This window comes from Gasterosteus aculeatus, chromosome 5 (assembly GCF_964276395.1).
Source record: "Gasterosteus aculeatus chromosome 5, fGasAcu3.hap1.1, whole genome shotgun sequence".
NCBI lineage: Eukaryota > Metazoa > Chordata > Actinopteri > Perciformes > Gasterosteidae > Gasterosteus > Gasterosteus aculeatus.
Genome location: NC_135692.1, coordinates 16,140,763 through 16,157,692, shown reverse-complemented (window position 1 = coordinate 16,157,692; position 16,930 = coordinate 16,140,763). Strand labels below are relative to the sequence as shown.

The window sequence follows — 16,930 nt, the reverse complement described above, 5'->3', positions numbered from 1 at the left end:
TCATTTTTGGTTGTGAAAACAGATGTAATGCAACATCTGTCCACCAGGGAGAAGCAGGCTGCTGCAGAAACTCCTCACTACTGGACTGATATCTAAAGCCATAAACACATTTTAAACGTGAAGCTTTCCTCTCCTTTGTAGATGCATACATTTAAATATGTTAAAAGCAATTATTATTATTCTTTTCAAAAAAAGAGCGGGAGTTTAAAAGTTAATTATTAACATTCGTACTCTGCTCAGCGAAAACAACCAACATTTGCCACATTGAATCTGAAGAAGAGGAAGAGTCCACACCTCCGCTCACTAATCTGTCGTCCTTCATTTTGACGGTTGAAACTGAATTTGTGTCGCTGCGTTTTGGTGAAGACGTCCTGATGAAGGTGTTTACCTGCAGCACGGAGCACGTGTTGTGATCTCACTGCTTATCGGCATTCAAAAGACCTCTTTAAAATAGTTGTGGTGGTTCGTCTTGTTTTACGTTACTCACAGACCTGGAATGTATTAAAAGAAAGAAAAAAGCTCAAACACATTCACAGTAAACCGTTGAGAATTATTACACTTTGATCAGATTACACTTGTTTCTCAGTTGCTTTTATGTCTCATCAGTTTAAGCTCTTTAAACACTTAACGAGACAAAGATTACACGTCTGGAAAAAGAGGCGGAGGAAACTAAATGGCAGTTTCAACACAAGTACACTTTATATTTATTATTTGCAGGTGATTGTCTTCTCGCCAAAATAACTTTATTTTATAATTATTACACCACATGGATCCACAAGTCTTTTTTTTCAGTGATCACAATATTCCTCAGCAGTAATTTACCAACTGATCCGTGTTATAAACATGAAATCCATGCTGCTTTTCATCTGTATGTCAGTGAGCGAGCGCCTTCTGCTTCACTGTACATCTCCAAGTGTCCCCTGAAAGGCCTAAACTCCAAACCGACGCGAAAAGCTGTCATGGACTTTATGACCCTGAGAGAAGGAACTAAAAGATCCGCCTGCCTCTCTTCTAGGAAACTGTAAAAAGTCCTGGACCTCCATTGCTTCCTTCTTTGAGGATTCCACAGTGTTTTCCTTAAAACCACCTGAGCTCTGCTCGCTCCCTTCGTTGTGAAGCCTCCCGAGGTTCCACGAGCATCTGCGAAGAGGAGCCCCCCCCCCCCCCCCCCCCCCCTTTCCTCCTGTGCTACCTGACCTGACTCTCTGCGGCGCTCGCGGGGCTCCTCGTGGATTCGGCAAAGTCCTTGAGGATGACCTCGTCCTCTCCCAGCCTCCGGACGCAGCGCTGCACCGTCCGAAGGACCTTCTGTAGCCTGCGGTCCAGCGCTGAGAGGTGGGGCTCCGTCAGGATGGGCCGTAGGGAGTCCCCCTCCAGCGACTCCCTCATCACGTCGCTCAGCCTGAACTCGGGTCGGGCCAGAAGCCGGAGGCGCAGCAGCGTGGAGCGCTTTATCCTGAGGAGGACACGACTGAAAATCTCTCTGCAGAAACTGTGTTGTATTCATGAACCTCAAATGGTCTCCAGGACCAAAGGACAAGACGAATGGACGTTCTACTCACATGCAGCACTGAGATAGAGGAGCCAGGATGGACATCTCATCTAGAGAGTGCTTCCCAAACCTGAGCAGGAGATGCAATGAGGACATCAAACCCTGGTGGTTGTTTTTTTTTCTTTACACTCTTTGTATTTTCGGTGTGGGCTTCCTCTCACCCTCTGGCGTTGTCCAAGTGGAGAAGAAACCCCTCGTCCCCAAATTTGGTAAAAATCTCGTAGTGGTGCCTGTCCATATTGCCTGTGACATAAAGCGACGTAAAGGTTCTGCAAAGAGCTGCTGACAGTAAGAAAAGGTGACAAAGAGGTTTAAATACTTGTGAGGAAGTCAAAGATGGACATGTCTATGATGTTCAGGAGACGGTCGCCCGAGTTGTAGGGATACATCTTCTTTATGTTGTCACAGTAGAAGGGGTTCACTTCCCACCTTTTGACAACAAAACAAACGGACATGAATGACATCATCGAAAACTCTGCTCAATGAACTGGTTCCTGAGAAAAAAACTGTCCAAATTTGAGCCTTAGTTCATTTATATTTTGAGACATATGATAATGATGAAATGTGGAACGGGACAGTTGGAGCCTCCTGTTGATCTGTTGCAAACTGCCTCCATAAACTACCAAAATAGTAAACTGTGTGGCCAAGACACAAAGCCCACTCCCAACTCGTTCATCCCTAATTAGAAAAGCTGCTGCCCAGAGAGATAAACATCTGACGTTCATCTACACGATTTACGGGACATCTGGTCTTTCATTTCACAGGAGGCGAAAGAAGTATTTCTCCCTCTAAAGCGGCCCGAGGTCTTACTCCTCTCGGCCCGTGAAGGTGTAGGAGCGTATCCAGGGGTTGGGGATGGAGATGCGGGGAGCGATGCTGAGGCTGGGCAGGTAGGCGGACAGGGAGCCCTCCAGCAGGTCGGGCCCTCCACACACCGCGTATTCGGTCTTACAGACGTACAGGCACTTGGCGAAGAAGCACGAGTTGTTGGCTGTCGGGGGAAGCAGAGTGAGACGCTGAGAAGCGTTTCCGGTTCACACACTGCTCAACGTGACTCACAAGACGGGCTTAGGTCGAGGTCGCCGAGGTCTTACCTGGCGAGGTGAAGAAGACGGCTCTCAGTTCTTCGTTGTGAGCCACTTGAAAGACTTCCCCCGTGATGTTCACCAGCCTGCCGGCCACCGGCGGGACCCTCCGGAAGTCAAGGATCCTGAGACAATGGGTTGGCGAGATGGCCAGAAGAGAAACTAATGATACAAACGGCGTGAGGAAAGGTTTCCAGTTCCCACGCTTCATGCATTGGATGCGAATGCAGTGAGGAGCCTGTCAGGTTGATGGCGTCCTCGTCTCTCTGAGCCCCCTCGTTCATTTTCACTGATTCTGATCAACGAACGCTCCCCACTGACGGTCCCCACGTGGTGTCATTTGGCCCGGCTCTGTTCACACACACGCCACCGAGAGCTTATTCCTCCCACGGGGCCGCGTGTCGCTCGTGTAAACAGCAATCAAACAGCAATCAGCTTGTGAGGCTGAATGGCTGCTTCTCAGATCCTCGGCGGCGTTCCCACAGCCGCTGATTGCCGGCGACGATGATAAGGGTTGGCAGACACCGCCGAGAAAGAGACAACTCCCCCCCACCCCCACGGACTTAAAAACACGGCAAAATGAAACCAGGGGAGAGCAGAGAAATGTCTGCTCGGGGGGGTCGATGCCGTTAACCCACATTTGAACGGCTGACGGGTAGAAAATGAGCAGACAGGCGGCAGAATTGTAATTACGGCGATTGTCAGATTTGTTGACGTGGCGCTGCTGCTGTTTTCTGTCTCTGCTTTCCAGGGATCGCCGTTGTGTGCGGCTCCTTAATGACACCGTCTAGCTCAGATGACTGTGTTCCACAGTGAATCACCTCGCCTGATGTGTGTGTGTCTGTGTGGGTGTTGGCTCACAGCTTGTGGTCTACCCTGATCAGCTAGTTTGGAAATCCCGGGCCGGGCAGACATGTTGTAACCTTTGTCATTTTGTTGATTGCATTTTGTGTTTCTGTAAACGAGTTTTAAGCTACAAGGAGAACGTCTCCTCTGCTTCTGTAAGCGTTAGAATCTAATCTCACAGGCCTGCTAACATGTTGCGCGATGCTAACGCTAACGTGCTCATGCGACGTGTGCACGATGTCCATCGTGGCGTATGAGCGTGCCGAAACGCTCGCCGTCGCTTCATCCTCCGAGGCCAATGAGCGCGGGTACAAAATGTCCTGCTGATCCGTCCAATAGTGCAGATATGGATCGGGGCTCCGCGGGGCCGCGGCGTCCCTGCGGCCCAGCTGCTGGCGGGACAAAGTTTGATGGAAAAACCGATGGAATCTTTTAATGTCTCTCAGCTGGACGTGATTCTGAACGTCCGCATGTCACACCGCTGCTCACAATTATCCAACAGCGCTGGAAGCCGTTATTATTGTTTATTGGCTTCTTTACTTCCTGCTTGAGTTTCACATTTGCATCACATATCTTCCCTTTGAGCCCAAAGGCCCTTCGGTTTGCACCACAGACACAACCGAGGGAGCCAATAAAACACTCACTAAAACCCCCCCGAGCAGCAGAGCTGAAACACGTCCCCCCAGAGACCAGTTAGCATGAAGACGGTAAGAAAGAAGGTAGAAAAACAGTGTGAGTGACAATGAGCATGTGGGGGGGGGGGGGGGGGGCGGGGGCCCACCTGTCCAGGTGAAAGGCGGCGATCTCTGCATTGTGTCTCTGGAAATCCACAAAGTAGAAGACGTCTTCTGGTGTCTCTGTGTCCCTCTGCTGCCTGACACACACACGCACACACACACACACACACACACACACACACACACACACACACAGTGATCAAGCTTTCTGTGTATAATCAGCACCACTACCACATCAGAGCCAGACGCCCTGGCGCGGCGTAATTGCCGGGCCGCTGTCCATCGGGGGGGTTCTGACAGAGCGGACGTGGGCTCGGTCCTCACCTCATTGGTTTGAACATGGCTTTAGCGTAGTTTCGCATCTTCAGGGCGAGTTTCAGGTGATGTCCGCTCGGCTTCACAACTAGAGCAGAAGGGGACAAGATGAGCATCGAGTCACTGTGCGGATATTTTGCATGGCAATATCGATATATATGGATATCTGTCTCTCAGTAGGCCAGACTGAGCTCACACACTCTGGTTATTCAGAGTTAACAATCATACAAGCTTTACAATCACTCCTTTTTCTTCTGGAGGAGAAACAAGGAGAAAAGTCCCTTGAGGTTGTGTTTAGCCGGACGGGGCGGATGGTTTTGTTGCTTTTCTTCCGGGCAGCGACTTGTATCCGTGCGGTCGGCCACATAACTGCGCTGGTCAGACGCAGACAGGACGAACAGCAGAAATATGTGGAAGTCTGAAAATACTTGAGGCTGAAAATCGAAGCTCCTTCTCGCCCCAAAGCGTTTGACGTCGGTAACTTCTGTTTTCACACGTTGCTCCGGTAAACAACGTGTATTCTAAGTGACTTTGTCTGCACAGTTTATGCACAAGTGCGCGTCCATCTGTCGCTCCGTTGCTGCTCAGAGGTGGAGTTGAAGGCGTAGGCGGCGGTTGGCGCGTAGGTCGAAAGCCTGCAAACGCTGGCTTCCTTCGCAGCGAGCAGACATCAAACGTTTACTGTAATTAAGAGCTTCGCCTTTGAACACAAACACACGCCAGCTCGTCTGCCCCCCCGGGCGCGTATCTCACACGCACACACACAGACGCACAAATCTGGATTTTGCCACCAAACCGAAAAATGGTGGGGGGGTTTTCTCTCAATCGCAGTGGCGGCGGTGTGTTTGCCTCTGACGGGAACACTCGACCCTACCTTGGGTGCAGTCGCACGCTCCTTTGAGGGCCTTCTCATCTTGGGTGTAATCTGTAAGAGACGGCGATCCGTTAGCTCGTCATTTAGCATCGTAACACAAACCGTTTGTTCACAACGACAAGAATTTGGACACGTCTGTAAAAAAAGCCTCCACAGTCCAAACATCTGCCGAGTGAACCGTGTGAACCAATTACATCACGTGATCCCGATTCCCGACTGCGGGACGATCCGTCCATCACCTGCGCTGATGACGGTCATGCCCTGCATGTCCTCGAGGAGTTGCGGGACGGCCGCGTCCTCGCGGGAGTACAGGGCGTAGCGGTTTATCCCCAGGTGGAACTTCAGCCAGCTGGCGCCGGGGTCAAAGGTCACCTCATGTTCAGTCACAGTGATGTTGGAGATGGCCGCTGCCTTGCTGTAGAGTTTTATGTGTCTGAGGAGGGCGAAGCCACACAGAGGTTAACGGCGGGGGGGACGAATACGTGTCCTCCTCTGCTCTCTGCTGTGATATAATCTGAGACCGGAACCGCAGTCTGTGGCGGCGAGAGCGGCACCGCATCGCCTGAGATGACCACACCGAGGGGGGGGGAGGGGCGGTCGCTCCCAACCCAAACAAACTCCGTCCCGGGCCGCTCAAAGTGCAGGTGAGTAAGAGCCGACGCGAGCGGCAGGTAATCGCAGACCCAACGAGATCGTTTCAGTCGTAATGCCAAAAAACACATAAATATGTTGAGCAGGAAACTTACTTTAAAACCGTTTCCTTGTTCAACATTGCATTTCAAGTCGAAGACTCTCCTCCGTGTGTTGAAATGCTGTTGCAAGATTTTGCAAGTCTTAAAGTCTCCTCCAGGCTGTTCATTGCTGTGCACGTTTACAGCCGGCAGCACAGAGAGGAGACCCGTTGCTCGCATTGCTTTTTATTTTCCAGCCCAAAATCTGTGTCCCCCGTGAGGAGAACAGAACCGCCCCACAAGCCAAGACGGCTCCACAGCTCCCGCAGATTAAAGTGGGATTTAGCAGTTTTAAGTCCTTGTTTACCTCGGAGCGAGAGACACGTTTGTGAGGGTTCAGACTTTTTGTGACGCACGGGATTGTCTACACATCCTGTGCGTCTGTACATCTGTTAACGTGAACAAACGCACAAGGCTGTTTGTGTGTTTGTGCGCCTGCGGGAGGGCCTGGCCGCGATGTCGCTGACCTCCGCCCCGTGACCGCGGCGAGCTCACGGACCCTCCGACACAAGCCAGCTCATTCTCAGCCGAAATCGCGGACAAAACGAGCGGCGTGTAAAGAAACTGACCTTTCCCAGTGAGACACCTTCTTCCTGTAGTGCTGCACGAGGTCCTCCTCCTGCAGCAGCGTCTCCTGCGGCCCCGGCGCCGGGCTCTGGATGTTGTACAGCGGGTGGTCGAACAGCCGGCCCAGCTTCGAGCCCCGGTCGGCGGGTTCAGGCGGCGCGCCGCCCCCGGGCGCCACGGAAGACCAGTTGTAGAGCCGCGGCGTGGCGAGACCCCCGTGCCTGGGGAGGGTGAGGTTGACGGGGCCGCACGGGCAAAAGGGTCCCGACCCTCGCCCCAGGCCTCGCAGCTTGGGCAGGAGGACGAGGTAGAGGTCGGCGGAGAGGACGGCGGTGAGGGTCACGGCCAAGAAGAGACGGTCTCTCCTCATCGCTCGAACACAAGACGCCGAAAAATAAAAAGAGAAAGCCAAAGAACTACGTGGGTCTCTCAGAGGTACATCCAAGTCTGTCTCTTTCTCGTCTCGATCCGAGTGTTTTCCTTCCAGCCTCACTTCTCCTCCTCCTCCTCTCCTCCTCCTCCTCCTCCTCCTCCTCCTCCTCCTCCCTTGGCAGCGAGCGAGCCTGAGAGCCGGCGTGTGTTTGCAGCAGTTCGCTGACAGTCGGCTGCTTCCAGGGACCTGCTGCTCGGAGGACCGGAGAGGGAGTGCGCGCTGTTGCGTGTGCGCAGGTGTGCACACGCAACGTCAAGTGACGGGCTGGGAGGACACACACGCTCACACACACACACACACACACACACACACACACACACACACACACACACACACACACACACACTCACTCACTCACACACACTCTCAGGAAGGGGCGGAGACTAAGAAGCTCTTCTTGTCACAGCAGATTTGAATGAAACCAAGTCCAGCTGACGAATCTACTCTGATGCAATGCAAGCGTGTGTGCGTGTGTGTGTGTGTGTGCGTGTGTGTGTGTGTGTGTGTGTCTACTGCTGCGGGTTCAAGTCCACTTTCACCCATTCATGTGTGTGTGTGTGTGTGTGTGTGTTGAAGTTGGCTGCCGTCCTCATGTGGATGTCTCGCGTGCCGACTCACAGCGAGGTGTCATCTCCCCATCAAGCAGAGTCCTCTTCCACTCCATCGAACCTTCTCCTCCCAGCGTCCCGTGCTTCATGCTCCACGCGCCCGTTCCTCTGTTCCTCGCTCTTCGTTCGTTCTCCGGCCTTCTGGCCACTGACCTCCGGCCCCCTAAGCAGCTTCGTGCTGAAGCGATGAAGCTCTCTCGGGGCATTTCCCCGCCTGCGCTGGTCTCACTGTGGTATTCTGGAACATCTGTCGTCCGTTGGTGTGTGTGTGTGTGTGTGTGTAACAGTCCAGAGGGTCTGGGGCTTGTTCCCCGGGGGGGGTTCCACCCTCTCTGAGGAGTCTTTGCTGTCGTTGGAACCTTCAACCTGCCGGAGAGTAAAAGAGCTTCTGTTCAGCCTGGAAGCGCACACACCCAAACACACGGGCTCAGCGGCTCACTGCTGCCTCCTCCAAGAGCGCCGCTACAGAAGCGCTGTTGTTGTTGTTGTTGTTGTTGTTTTGACCCAAATGCATGACGCCGAAAAACATCTGTTTTTAGACCAGCAGAAGTCAAATGAGCTTTCCAATTTAAGATTCCATCAATTGTTTACAGTCTTTAGAAGATTTATATTTAAAAATGGCAAAGCAGATAAAAAATCCCACAACTAAATGAATGCATTTTTCTTATTAAACACAAATGTGGTTAAACACGAGGACTTGTAATCATCTGTTGTCTCGTGTCCTTACTGCTGCGTTGTCTTCTGTCGCGTTGCTCCAGGGGAGCAAAGCGCGGCGTAGCTAACGTGCCCCGCGTGTCCCGGCTGTGTCTGTTTGTATTTATCCCGGAGAAGCGAAAGGGCTGCGCGCTCGCTTCCTCCCCCGCTGAAACGTGCTCAAAATAACCCACTTCTTCAGGATGAGCAGGCGAGCCGTTGCGAAGAAGTTGCAGAATTGAATACGGAGAGAAAACAAGGAAAATGGGGCATTGAGTCTTGCGTCACCAATTTGTGCGATTCAGACCCTGGTGCATTCATGTGCAACGAGGGGTTCGGATGAATGGATGAATTACTAACTAGATAAAGGACAGTTACTTGGCCGATAAAAGAAATTCAACAATAAGGGTATTGTGAAGATGCAAAGCACTATTTCACCCTTTTGGTAAATATCCTTAGCTTAGCTTAGCTTAGCTCTAGCTTTGTCCGAAGGTAATATAGCAAATACAAGAAGGACCCGGGTGAACAATAGATATGCCACGTACATTTAACTGGAGGCCCTCCTCATCATCTCATTGCTCTTCTGTCATATGAACTGAGGAGCAGCTCCCCAGGACCTGCTCACAATGTGCAATGAACATTTCCCCGGCTCGGTGCCAGCGACCTCGTGAAGCCTGTGGATAATTTGGCCGGTATGTGGCGAAATTGCCTGTGAAGACCAACAGAACCAAGTGAGATCGGCTCCAAGATTCTGTTCTTCTCGTAAAGCTGAATTTGACATCGAGAAAAGGCCAAAGGTCAGATCTTACTTTCTTCCATCTCAGGGATTCTGAGAACTCCTCCGATTCAGCGGCACATCCGGGTGGAACTTGTGACGCGAGGAAGCTCCGCTCGGCGTCACCTGATGATCCAGTGACGGGTGTGGTCGCTCAAAATGATCACCCTGCGACGCCGATGCCGTTAACTCCTCCGTGCAGGTCACAAGGCCACCAGTCAACGTTGTGACAAACAAGCAATGGAACCATTTTATTTTCAATGTGAGCACAAGGAAGTTATTTGAAAAACACAATCGCTAAAGTAGCTATCTGTGTGCTTTATGACAATCTGATCATTTAAACAATTGGAAAGGTTATAAAAGGGCAATAATTCTAATACAATAATACACTAATACACCTATAATTAACATTTATCTGAATGTACACATAACGTACTGAAATATAAGCATGAGGAATATGTATGATATGAAAAATAGATGTTTTAAATGTGCTTTTGTGCATTTGAACAGTAATACCTTTATTCTCATTCCAAAAGAATAATACAATTAATTAATTAAAATTGCATGAATTGTTTTCTTACTAATTTCAAGTATATTTAAGTAATTGCACTTTTACTTGTATATGTCTTATAATAGATATCTTTAAAGTATACTATAGTACAATTATTGTATAGTGTGTTTAAAGTTGAATTTGTAAAATAGGTGAAAGCTTTACTTTTTATATATTTGCAGAAAGTACAATTCTTTGATTCTTTGATCGATATATACACAAATAAGTATATATACCTCTCACCTGGGTGGTTTGAAGGGGAAATAGTGCCAGCAGAGTAATAATGTGACACATTTGCACGAACATGTTATATAATAATGTCCGAGAGACAGATAACAGAGAGACAGGTCTTTGTCTTCAGTCTTATTCCTCATCATTTCCGCCATCATGTTGTTATTCTGGAGAACTCTGCGGTCGGGTAGAAGAGGAAGTGGACCTGCGCCCTCACATTCCTCCACAACGTTTTACTTTTTAGTATTTAGAACTTGGATTGAAAACAAGACCACAGCATTTTGGAGCCTGTGGACTTTGTGAAAAACAGCAGCCAGATCAGACCAGACTGCAGCAGCTCGTGAGTCTTTTTATTGTTTAGAAATGCTGAAGTTGTCAGAAGAAGAAGGCTCTCTTCGCTTTGTCGAAAGGTACACACATGTTTGGGCAGAGAGCGAGCCAGATGTTGCAACATCTTCAATCCCTGTTTGCAGAGCAACGTCACGGTGATGACTAAACAATACCTCAGCGCTCCGACGCTCCACCCGAGTAAAGCCAAGCGTACATGTTGATCCTCTCGTCCAAACATCTGATTCAAACGTTCATTTGCACTATTTCAGGCAACTGCACTGAGATGAGAAGGAGCGGTTCGCTCCCGTCGGCCGCGTGCCGGCGAGGTCGTTCTCCGACCGCTCTGAAGCCAATGACAGTGGAGCACCGGTTCGCCTGTGCCTGTGCCGAACACGGCCCGCCCGGGTGTGGTTCCTGAGAAAGCACAGCTAATTGTTTGTTCTGGCGGGTTCGGAGTATCAGGCAGACGGTGGAGGAAAGTTCAGGAAACGTCTTGCGCGCTCACTCACGGGCCTCGAGCCTTTTTCTGGCTTGTGTCTCTGGACAAATGTCAGCGATCTGAGCTCCAGACTTCAGAGGGGCAGAATGTGAAGAATGCTCGGACTCTTCTCCCCATAAAGTGGTGAGATTGTTCGGAAGGTGATGTACGATGTACAACTTGCTGTAGATAAGAACCATTATAAGTCCAATGTCAGTGCTGCAGTTAGTTAGTGTGTTAGTGGAGGTAGAGTCTGAAGACGTGTGTCTTTAGTCTGAAGACGTGAAGGCTCTCTGTGGTCCTGATGTCTTCAGAGACCTCCTTCCACCATTTAGGAGCAGGACAGCAGAGAGTGGAGATCTAGTCGAGTGTTTTGCTCTCAGTGAGGAGGAACAAGCAGTTTATCACATGCAGAGCGGAGAGTGCGGGTCGGGATGTCGGGCTGGACCAGGTCCTGGATGTAAGCTGGACCCCATCCGTGCTTTACCTCTGACCTCGCCGAGCGCCTTTTCATCACTTCATCACTCGTCTTCACTCAGAGCCTTCACTGTCTTCCTGTGGATGTCAGAACCAAAGGTTATGGCTCCGTGCTGGAAGGGATTGACTTGTGCAAACACAAAGATGTTTACTTTAGAGAGGTTGCACAATTCTGTCCATGTCCCTGCTGGAATAAAACATGAGTATCTCAACATTAGAAGAGATCTGAGGTCACACACGCTGCCATGCAGTCAAACAAACGCTGGAATGATATTTAGTTAGAATGCTGGACTTGAATCACAATGAATATCTAGAAAAAGGCCACTGAAGTGCTACAGGCCGGTCGGGCTGTACGTCCATCCGTCCATCAGTCCATCAGTCCATCCGTCTATCCGTCCATCTGTCCATCTGTCCATCAGTCCATCAGTCTATCCGTCCATCCGTCCATCCGTCCATCTGTCCATCAGTCCATCCGTCCATCAGTCCATCAGTCCATCCGTCCATCCGTCTATCCGTCCATCCGTCCATCAGTCCATCAGTCCATCAGTCCATCCGTCCATCCGTCCATCCGTCCATCCATCCATCCGTCTATCAGTCCATCAGTCCATCAGTCCATCAGTCCATCAGTCCATCCGTCTATACGTCTATCCGTCTATCCGTCCATCCGTCCATCCGTCCATCAGTACATCCGTCCATCATTCCATCCGTCCATCCGTCCATCATTCCATCCGTCCATCCGTCCATCAGTCCATCAGTCCATCCGTCCATCCGTCTATCCGTCCATCCGTCCATCCATCCATCCGTCTATTCGTCCATCTGTCCATCAGTCCATCCGTCCATCAGTCCATCAGTCCATCAGTCCATCCGTCCATCCGTCTATCCGTCCATCCGTCCATCCATCCATCCGTCTATCAGTCCATCAGTCCATCAGTCCATCCGTCTATACGTCTATCCGTCTATCCGTCCATCCGTCCATCAATCCATCAATCCATCAGTCCATCAGTCCATCCGTCTATACGTTTATCCGTCTATCCGTCCATCCGTCCATCCGTCCATCCATCCATCAGTACATCCGTCCATCATTCCATCCGTCCATCCGTCCATCAGTCCATCAGTCCATCAGTCCATCCGTCTATCCGTCTATCAGTCCATCAGTCCATCAGTCCATCAGTCCATCCGTCTATACGTCTATCCGTCTATCCGTCTATCAATCCATCAGTCCATCCGTCTATACGTTTATCCGTCTATCCGTCCATCCGTCCATCCGTCCATCCATCCATCAGTACATCCGTCCATCATTCCATCCGTCCATCCGTCCCTCCGTCCATCCGTCCATCTGTCTATCTGTCTATCCGTCACCTCCATGTGCCTGCGTTGCTGTGCACGACTTCATGAAAATTATTAGTTTTCAAAGTAGTAAAGTGTCGACATATTTTGGCAGCCTGAACACAAACCTTCATTTAAAAAAAATCAAATGACTTGTTCTCTCTTTTATGGTTCCTGTTGCCAAATATGTGGCAGAAATATAGTCGAGCAGACGGCAAAGACCCGGAGCCGCGCCAGACTTCATGACCTTCAACCGGAAGGACGCTGCTGTTAAAGACTCAAACGTCTTTGGAAACAATGAGGGACGTTTCTGTCGTCAGATTTGGCACAAGTCGTCCCGGTTGACATCTTTGCTTGTTTTGACATCCTCTGTCCACACTACAACGTATCGGCAGGATTTAATGCTAAAATCGCAGCAAGGCTGTCGTGTTTATACACGTCGTCTGAAAAACACGTGACATTGTGGGAAACATGTAAATTCATTTAAAAACAGGTGCTTCAGCACACGGCAGCTCATGAACCTCACCTCCGCTAAGTGGACAGATCGCTGAGATTCTCCTCCTGTCCAAAAGAACCCACATGGTGCTCGTCTTCGGTCCACAGTCCCGGCGGACGCTGAGAGGACAAACCATTGACCAGCAGCACCGCGGCATAGAACTGACCTGCAGACAGTTGTTAAAACAGGAGACTTGACTTCTGAGACCGAAACTGCAACTCTTAACTGTTATGTCACACATGTACCTTCGGATGTGCACACGTGCGGCGGTCGACGTGCATGAATCCCACACCACTAAACACAGACGGGAACTGGAAAGCGACATAGTGGTGGGCTGCTAGGAATGGTACCGGCAGGAGGCCAGATCAACCGGAAGCACCGAAACAAAAAAAATGAGAGAAAAGATCCCCGGCAGCTCGCGACGGTGCAAGAATCAGCTCTGTTGACCACGTGCCTGGTCCTCGATGCCTCCCACTCGGCCCTGTGGGGCAGCCACCCCCCCCCCCCCCCCCCTCGAGGAGGCCGGGACGCCTCCGCTCCTCAACTCGCTGCCGCAGGAACAGCAGGCTGTCCGCCGCCGTCGGAAAGGAAATGAGAAGTGAAAAACAGGCCTCAACTGTCCTGAACTCAGTCCTGAAGCGAAGCACTTGAGGAACGTCGGCGTTTCCTTTGCCCTCCCGGCGTCGGCCCCTGAAGGACTTCCACGACGTTCCTAAAACCACGTGTGTGTGTGTGTGTGTGTGTGTGTGTGAGAGCTCGTTGGCTGACAGTTTGCAAACGGGCAGAAATAACGTGCGATTGTTTGTGCGGTCGGTTGGGAAGAGAAGTTATTTCCTCCTCTGGTTTGCTGATTGTGTTTACACCTCTGAGGCTACAGAGTCGAGATCAGCTCTTTCCAACGGGGGGGGGGGGGGGGGGGGGGCTCTGTGGTCGGAGCGGGTCAACGACCTCTGATCACGAGGTTGGCGGTTCGATCGCCGCCTCCTCCTGTACGCACGCCGAAGGCGCACTGAACCTGCTGCTCCCCCGGCGCTTTCAGGAAGCAGGAAGCGTTTATTACCATAACGTGTCAGACATACACGGAATTTGACTCGGCGGTTGGAGCGTGACAGCAGACAGTACGACAAGACAACAAGAGGAATAAAATAAGATATACTGCTATGGGTTAGTTTAAAAATAAAGGAAGAAAAGCAACAAGTTCAAAAGTTCAAAATATTTAAAAATTAAAAACAAAGTGCAGCAGCTCTTTTGGCTTCATGGTGAACGTGGTGAAAATGATCCCCGTGCAGATGTTCTGCATGGCACAGATGTGTTTGGTGTATTCTACGTCATCCGCTAATATTGCTTACACTTAAAAAAACAATCCTCACATTTCTTTTGCTCTTAAAATGTTTCTTTTTCTCAGAAAACAGGCTCAGCTGACACGAGGGGGGGGCAAAAAACAGAACACGAACACTAAATGTTGGTAGAGATGAATCCAACCACAGAGCGGATGGGGGTCAAAGGTCGAGAGGTCAAATGTAACACAAGGATTTGCGGTGAGAAGAGGTCACAATGCAGTATGTGTACTGGTCCGCGTGGATGATGGAGATCTAATAAAACCTTTAAGAGCCTTTTCTCAACACGACAACTTGAGCTTCAACTGTCGTCAGAGAGACCAGAGGGAGGGAGGGAGGGAGGGAGAGAGGGAGGGAGGGAGGCGGTCGCTGAGGCAAGAATGGAATCCAGTGCGTGTGGTTAAATGGCATGAGCCGTAACCACACGCTCCCAGGGAACGCCCACCAGAAAGCTTTAGTAACGAGTTTCGTGCTTTGCTACGACTACGAAGGAAGAAGACACGAACAACGCCAGTCGACTCTTCCTCACATGAACAGTTTAAAGGAAGGAAACACTTTGAACACCTTCATCATGTGTCACGGGTGTACATCGTGCGTGTACATCGTGCGTGTACATCGTGCGTGTTGCTGTAATTCATTCCATTTTAAAATACCTCTCAATGTAACAGCTGATTATCACTTCCAAGCACCTGTCGTTGTCCTCGCGATGAGCGACCCGCTGGCTCCACCCGACGGACAGCAGCCGGTTGTCATGGAGACAGGTCGACCCTGCGACCTCAGAGTCGGTGGTGGGCTCCAATCAGTAGGTTCCACACCTGTCGGGGGGGGGGGGTTGTCTTCTCATTACCTTCTCCGTGAGCACCACCCGTCTCAGTGGCACAGAGCACGAGAGGGCAGCGTGGTCCAGGTTCCCCACCGTCACCACCCCTCCCGTTCTCCTGTCAGCCGGGCCGAGCCCAGGGGATCTTTGCATCCCTCCTCCAGACGAGCCTGGGTCCGCTCAGCAGGACGCAGCCACGGGAAGAGGAAGTGGTCCTCGTCAGGGATCCGGGGAACTGCAGCGAGACGGTTTTCAGACGGGCTGCAGAAACAAGGACATGTCAGGACTCACAGAAAGCTCACACGTGATAGGAAATAATAAACAAAAAGCAATATAAATGTTGAGTCTTATCCTCAATGACTCAGCAGGTCGGTAGGTCGCGACATTCAGCCCCCTGAAGCCAGAGAAACATCGGGATTAACAGGAAGCATCACCGCCCACTTTAATTAAGGCTTTCGTTACAACATTACTAGATAAGAGGCAACTTCAGAACCAAGCAGACTCACATCTCATAGTTGTTCTTCTGGAAAAATCGGGCCAAAAAACAGGCCAATTTGTTATAGTTAAATACTATTTGCATTTGTCAGGTAACACGAGTGCAGTCATTGATTTGTGCAGCACTTTGGACTGAAGTTAAATTTCCCCTCAGGTCGGGGTCACCCAGGTCAGAGCATAGTGGCCTGCATGACCTAAAGCTGAATTAAAGTTCATTTAGAGCTAAAACACATTGAACCATTCTTTCAAACACGGTTACCTACTTGGATTTACAAATGAAAGGCAGTCGCTGTGTTCCAGAACGTCCTGTCGTCACCATCCACAACAATACATCTTAAAAAGAAGACCTCGACTCCTCCTTTCTTGTTCTGGACTCATTCACTCATTCAAGCGATGGATTTAATGCTGTCAAAGGGAATTTGTCTCAAAGAAGAATCCGTCCTACCTGAACATCTTCATAACAAAGGGCAGTCGGGACGCCGGGAAACCCTCAAAAAAGGTGAGACCAGTCAGGTGAGGTGGACCAATGAGGTTTACCGCGATGGACGTCCTCAGATCACATTGCCCGTGGAGACATCGACAAAATGCAGGTCCCTGCTGTCGGTTGCTGTGGCAACCGTATGGACGTTGCCCATAGAGACAGCATCAGTTGTCCAGCCTCTGAACCTCCTGGTGTCGGCCACTTCCTATTTAAATAAATATTCCGCCCCCTCAAATGACTAAAGTATGAGATTTATATGATTCTTTTTGCAAATTATTGTATTGGATTTTTTCTTAACACTGAACCTTTAAAATATCTTTTGTCATACTTGTTTTTCTCACAGTCACTAGATTGTGAACCACAGCATTGCAGCAGGGGGGGGGGTCAAACCCTGACAGTGCTAACCACTGCACCACCAGCACCACCAGCACCACCAGGCCCCTGACTGGTTGGGAGTCACCGTGGTGAAAGGCCCTTATGGTGGAGTAGCAGTGGTGCAGTGTTCTCCTCTCTGGTGGAGCATGTAACTAGATGTTTGTGTTTGAGGAGTTCCTGACTGAGGTTTCCTCTGTTAAAGTCCCAAAGCACAGTAAGGAGTCCGGGTTCGATGTTCATCGCATCCAGTTACTAGTCTGGTGTGTGACTGGCTCCCTGCAGGATGAAAGCAGCCCCCCCCAGTGGAAGCAGTGGGAC

At 50.3% G+C, this 16,930-nt stretch overlaps 1 protein-coding gene and 2 long non-coding RNA genes across 3 annotated transcripts; 1 reads left to right on the top strand and 2 right to left on the bottom strand.

Annotated features, from left to right (window-relative positions):
• Positions 1–674: 674 nt before the first annotated feature.
• On the bottom strand, positions 675–7,194 carry fam20a (FAM20A golgi associated secretory pathway pseudokinase). The gene is made up of 11 exons (XM_040176734.2): positions 6,710–7,194; positions 5,649–5,842; positions 5,410–5,460; positions 4,545–4,623; positions 4,265–4,357; positions 2,647–2,762; positions 2,363–2,543; positions 1,872–1,981; positions 1,714–1,795; positions 1,563–1,622; positions 675–1,456 (listed from the first exon to the last, which is right to left on the bottom strand). The coding sequence occupies exons 1-11, from the start codon at positions 7,075–7,077 to the stop codon at positions 1,189–1,191; spliced, it is 1,602 nt and encodes a 533-aa protein (XP_040032668.2). The 5' UTR covers positions 7,078–7,194; the 3' UTR covers positions 675–1,188.
• LOC144407941 (uncharacterized) lies at positions 6,262–8,436 on the top strand. Its single transcript, XR_013467653.1, has 2 exons — positions 6,262–7,142; positions 7,262–8,436. It is a non-coding gene; the product is annotated as an uncharacterized LOC144407941 (long non-coding RNA).
• A 1,016-nt stretch (positions 8,437–9,452) lies between these two features.
• On the bottom strand, positions 9,453–16,581 carry LOC120819390 (uncharacterized). Its single transcript, XR_005712264.2, has 3 exons — positions 16,202–16,581; positions 15,095–15,655; positions 9,453–11,360 (listed from the first exon to the last, which is right to left on the bottom strand). It is a non-coding gene; the product is annotated as an uncharacterized LOC120819390 (long non-coding RNA).
• Positions 16,582–16,930: the final 349 nt, after the last annotated feature.

What these genes read in the sequence shown, in the direction of transcription:
- fam20a (XM_040176734.2), bottom strand. Translation starts at nt 7,077, where the DNA reads ATGAGGAGAGACCGTCTCTTCTTGGCCGTGACCCTCACCGCCGTCCTC. An exon ending in CATCTTTGACTTCCTCACAA is followed by an intron (nt 1,796 to 1,871) that starts GTATTTAAACCT and finishes TTTATGTCACAG; the next exon opens with GCAATATGGACAGGCACCAC. An exon ending in CCTCTATCTCAGTGCTGCAT is followed by an intron (nt 1,457 to 1,562) that starts GTGAGTAGAACG and finishes TGTCCTCCTCAG; the next exon opens with GATAAAGCGCTCCACGCTGC.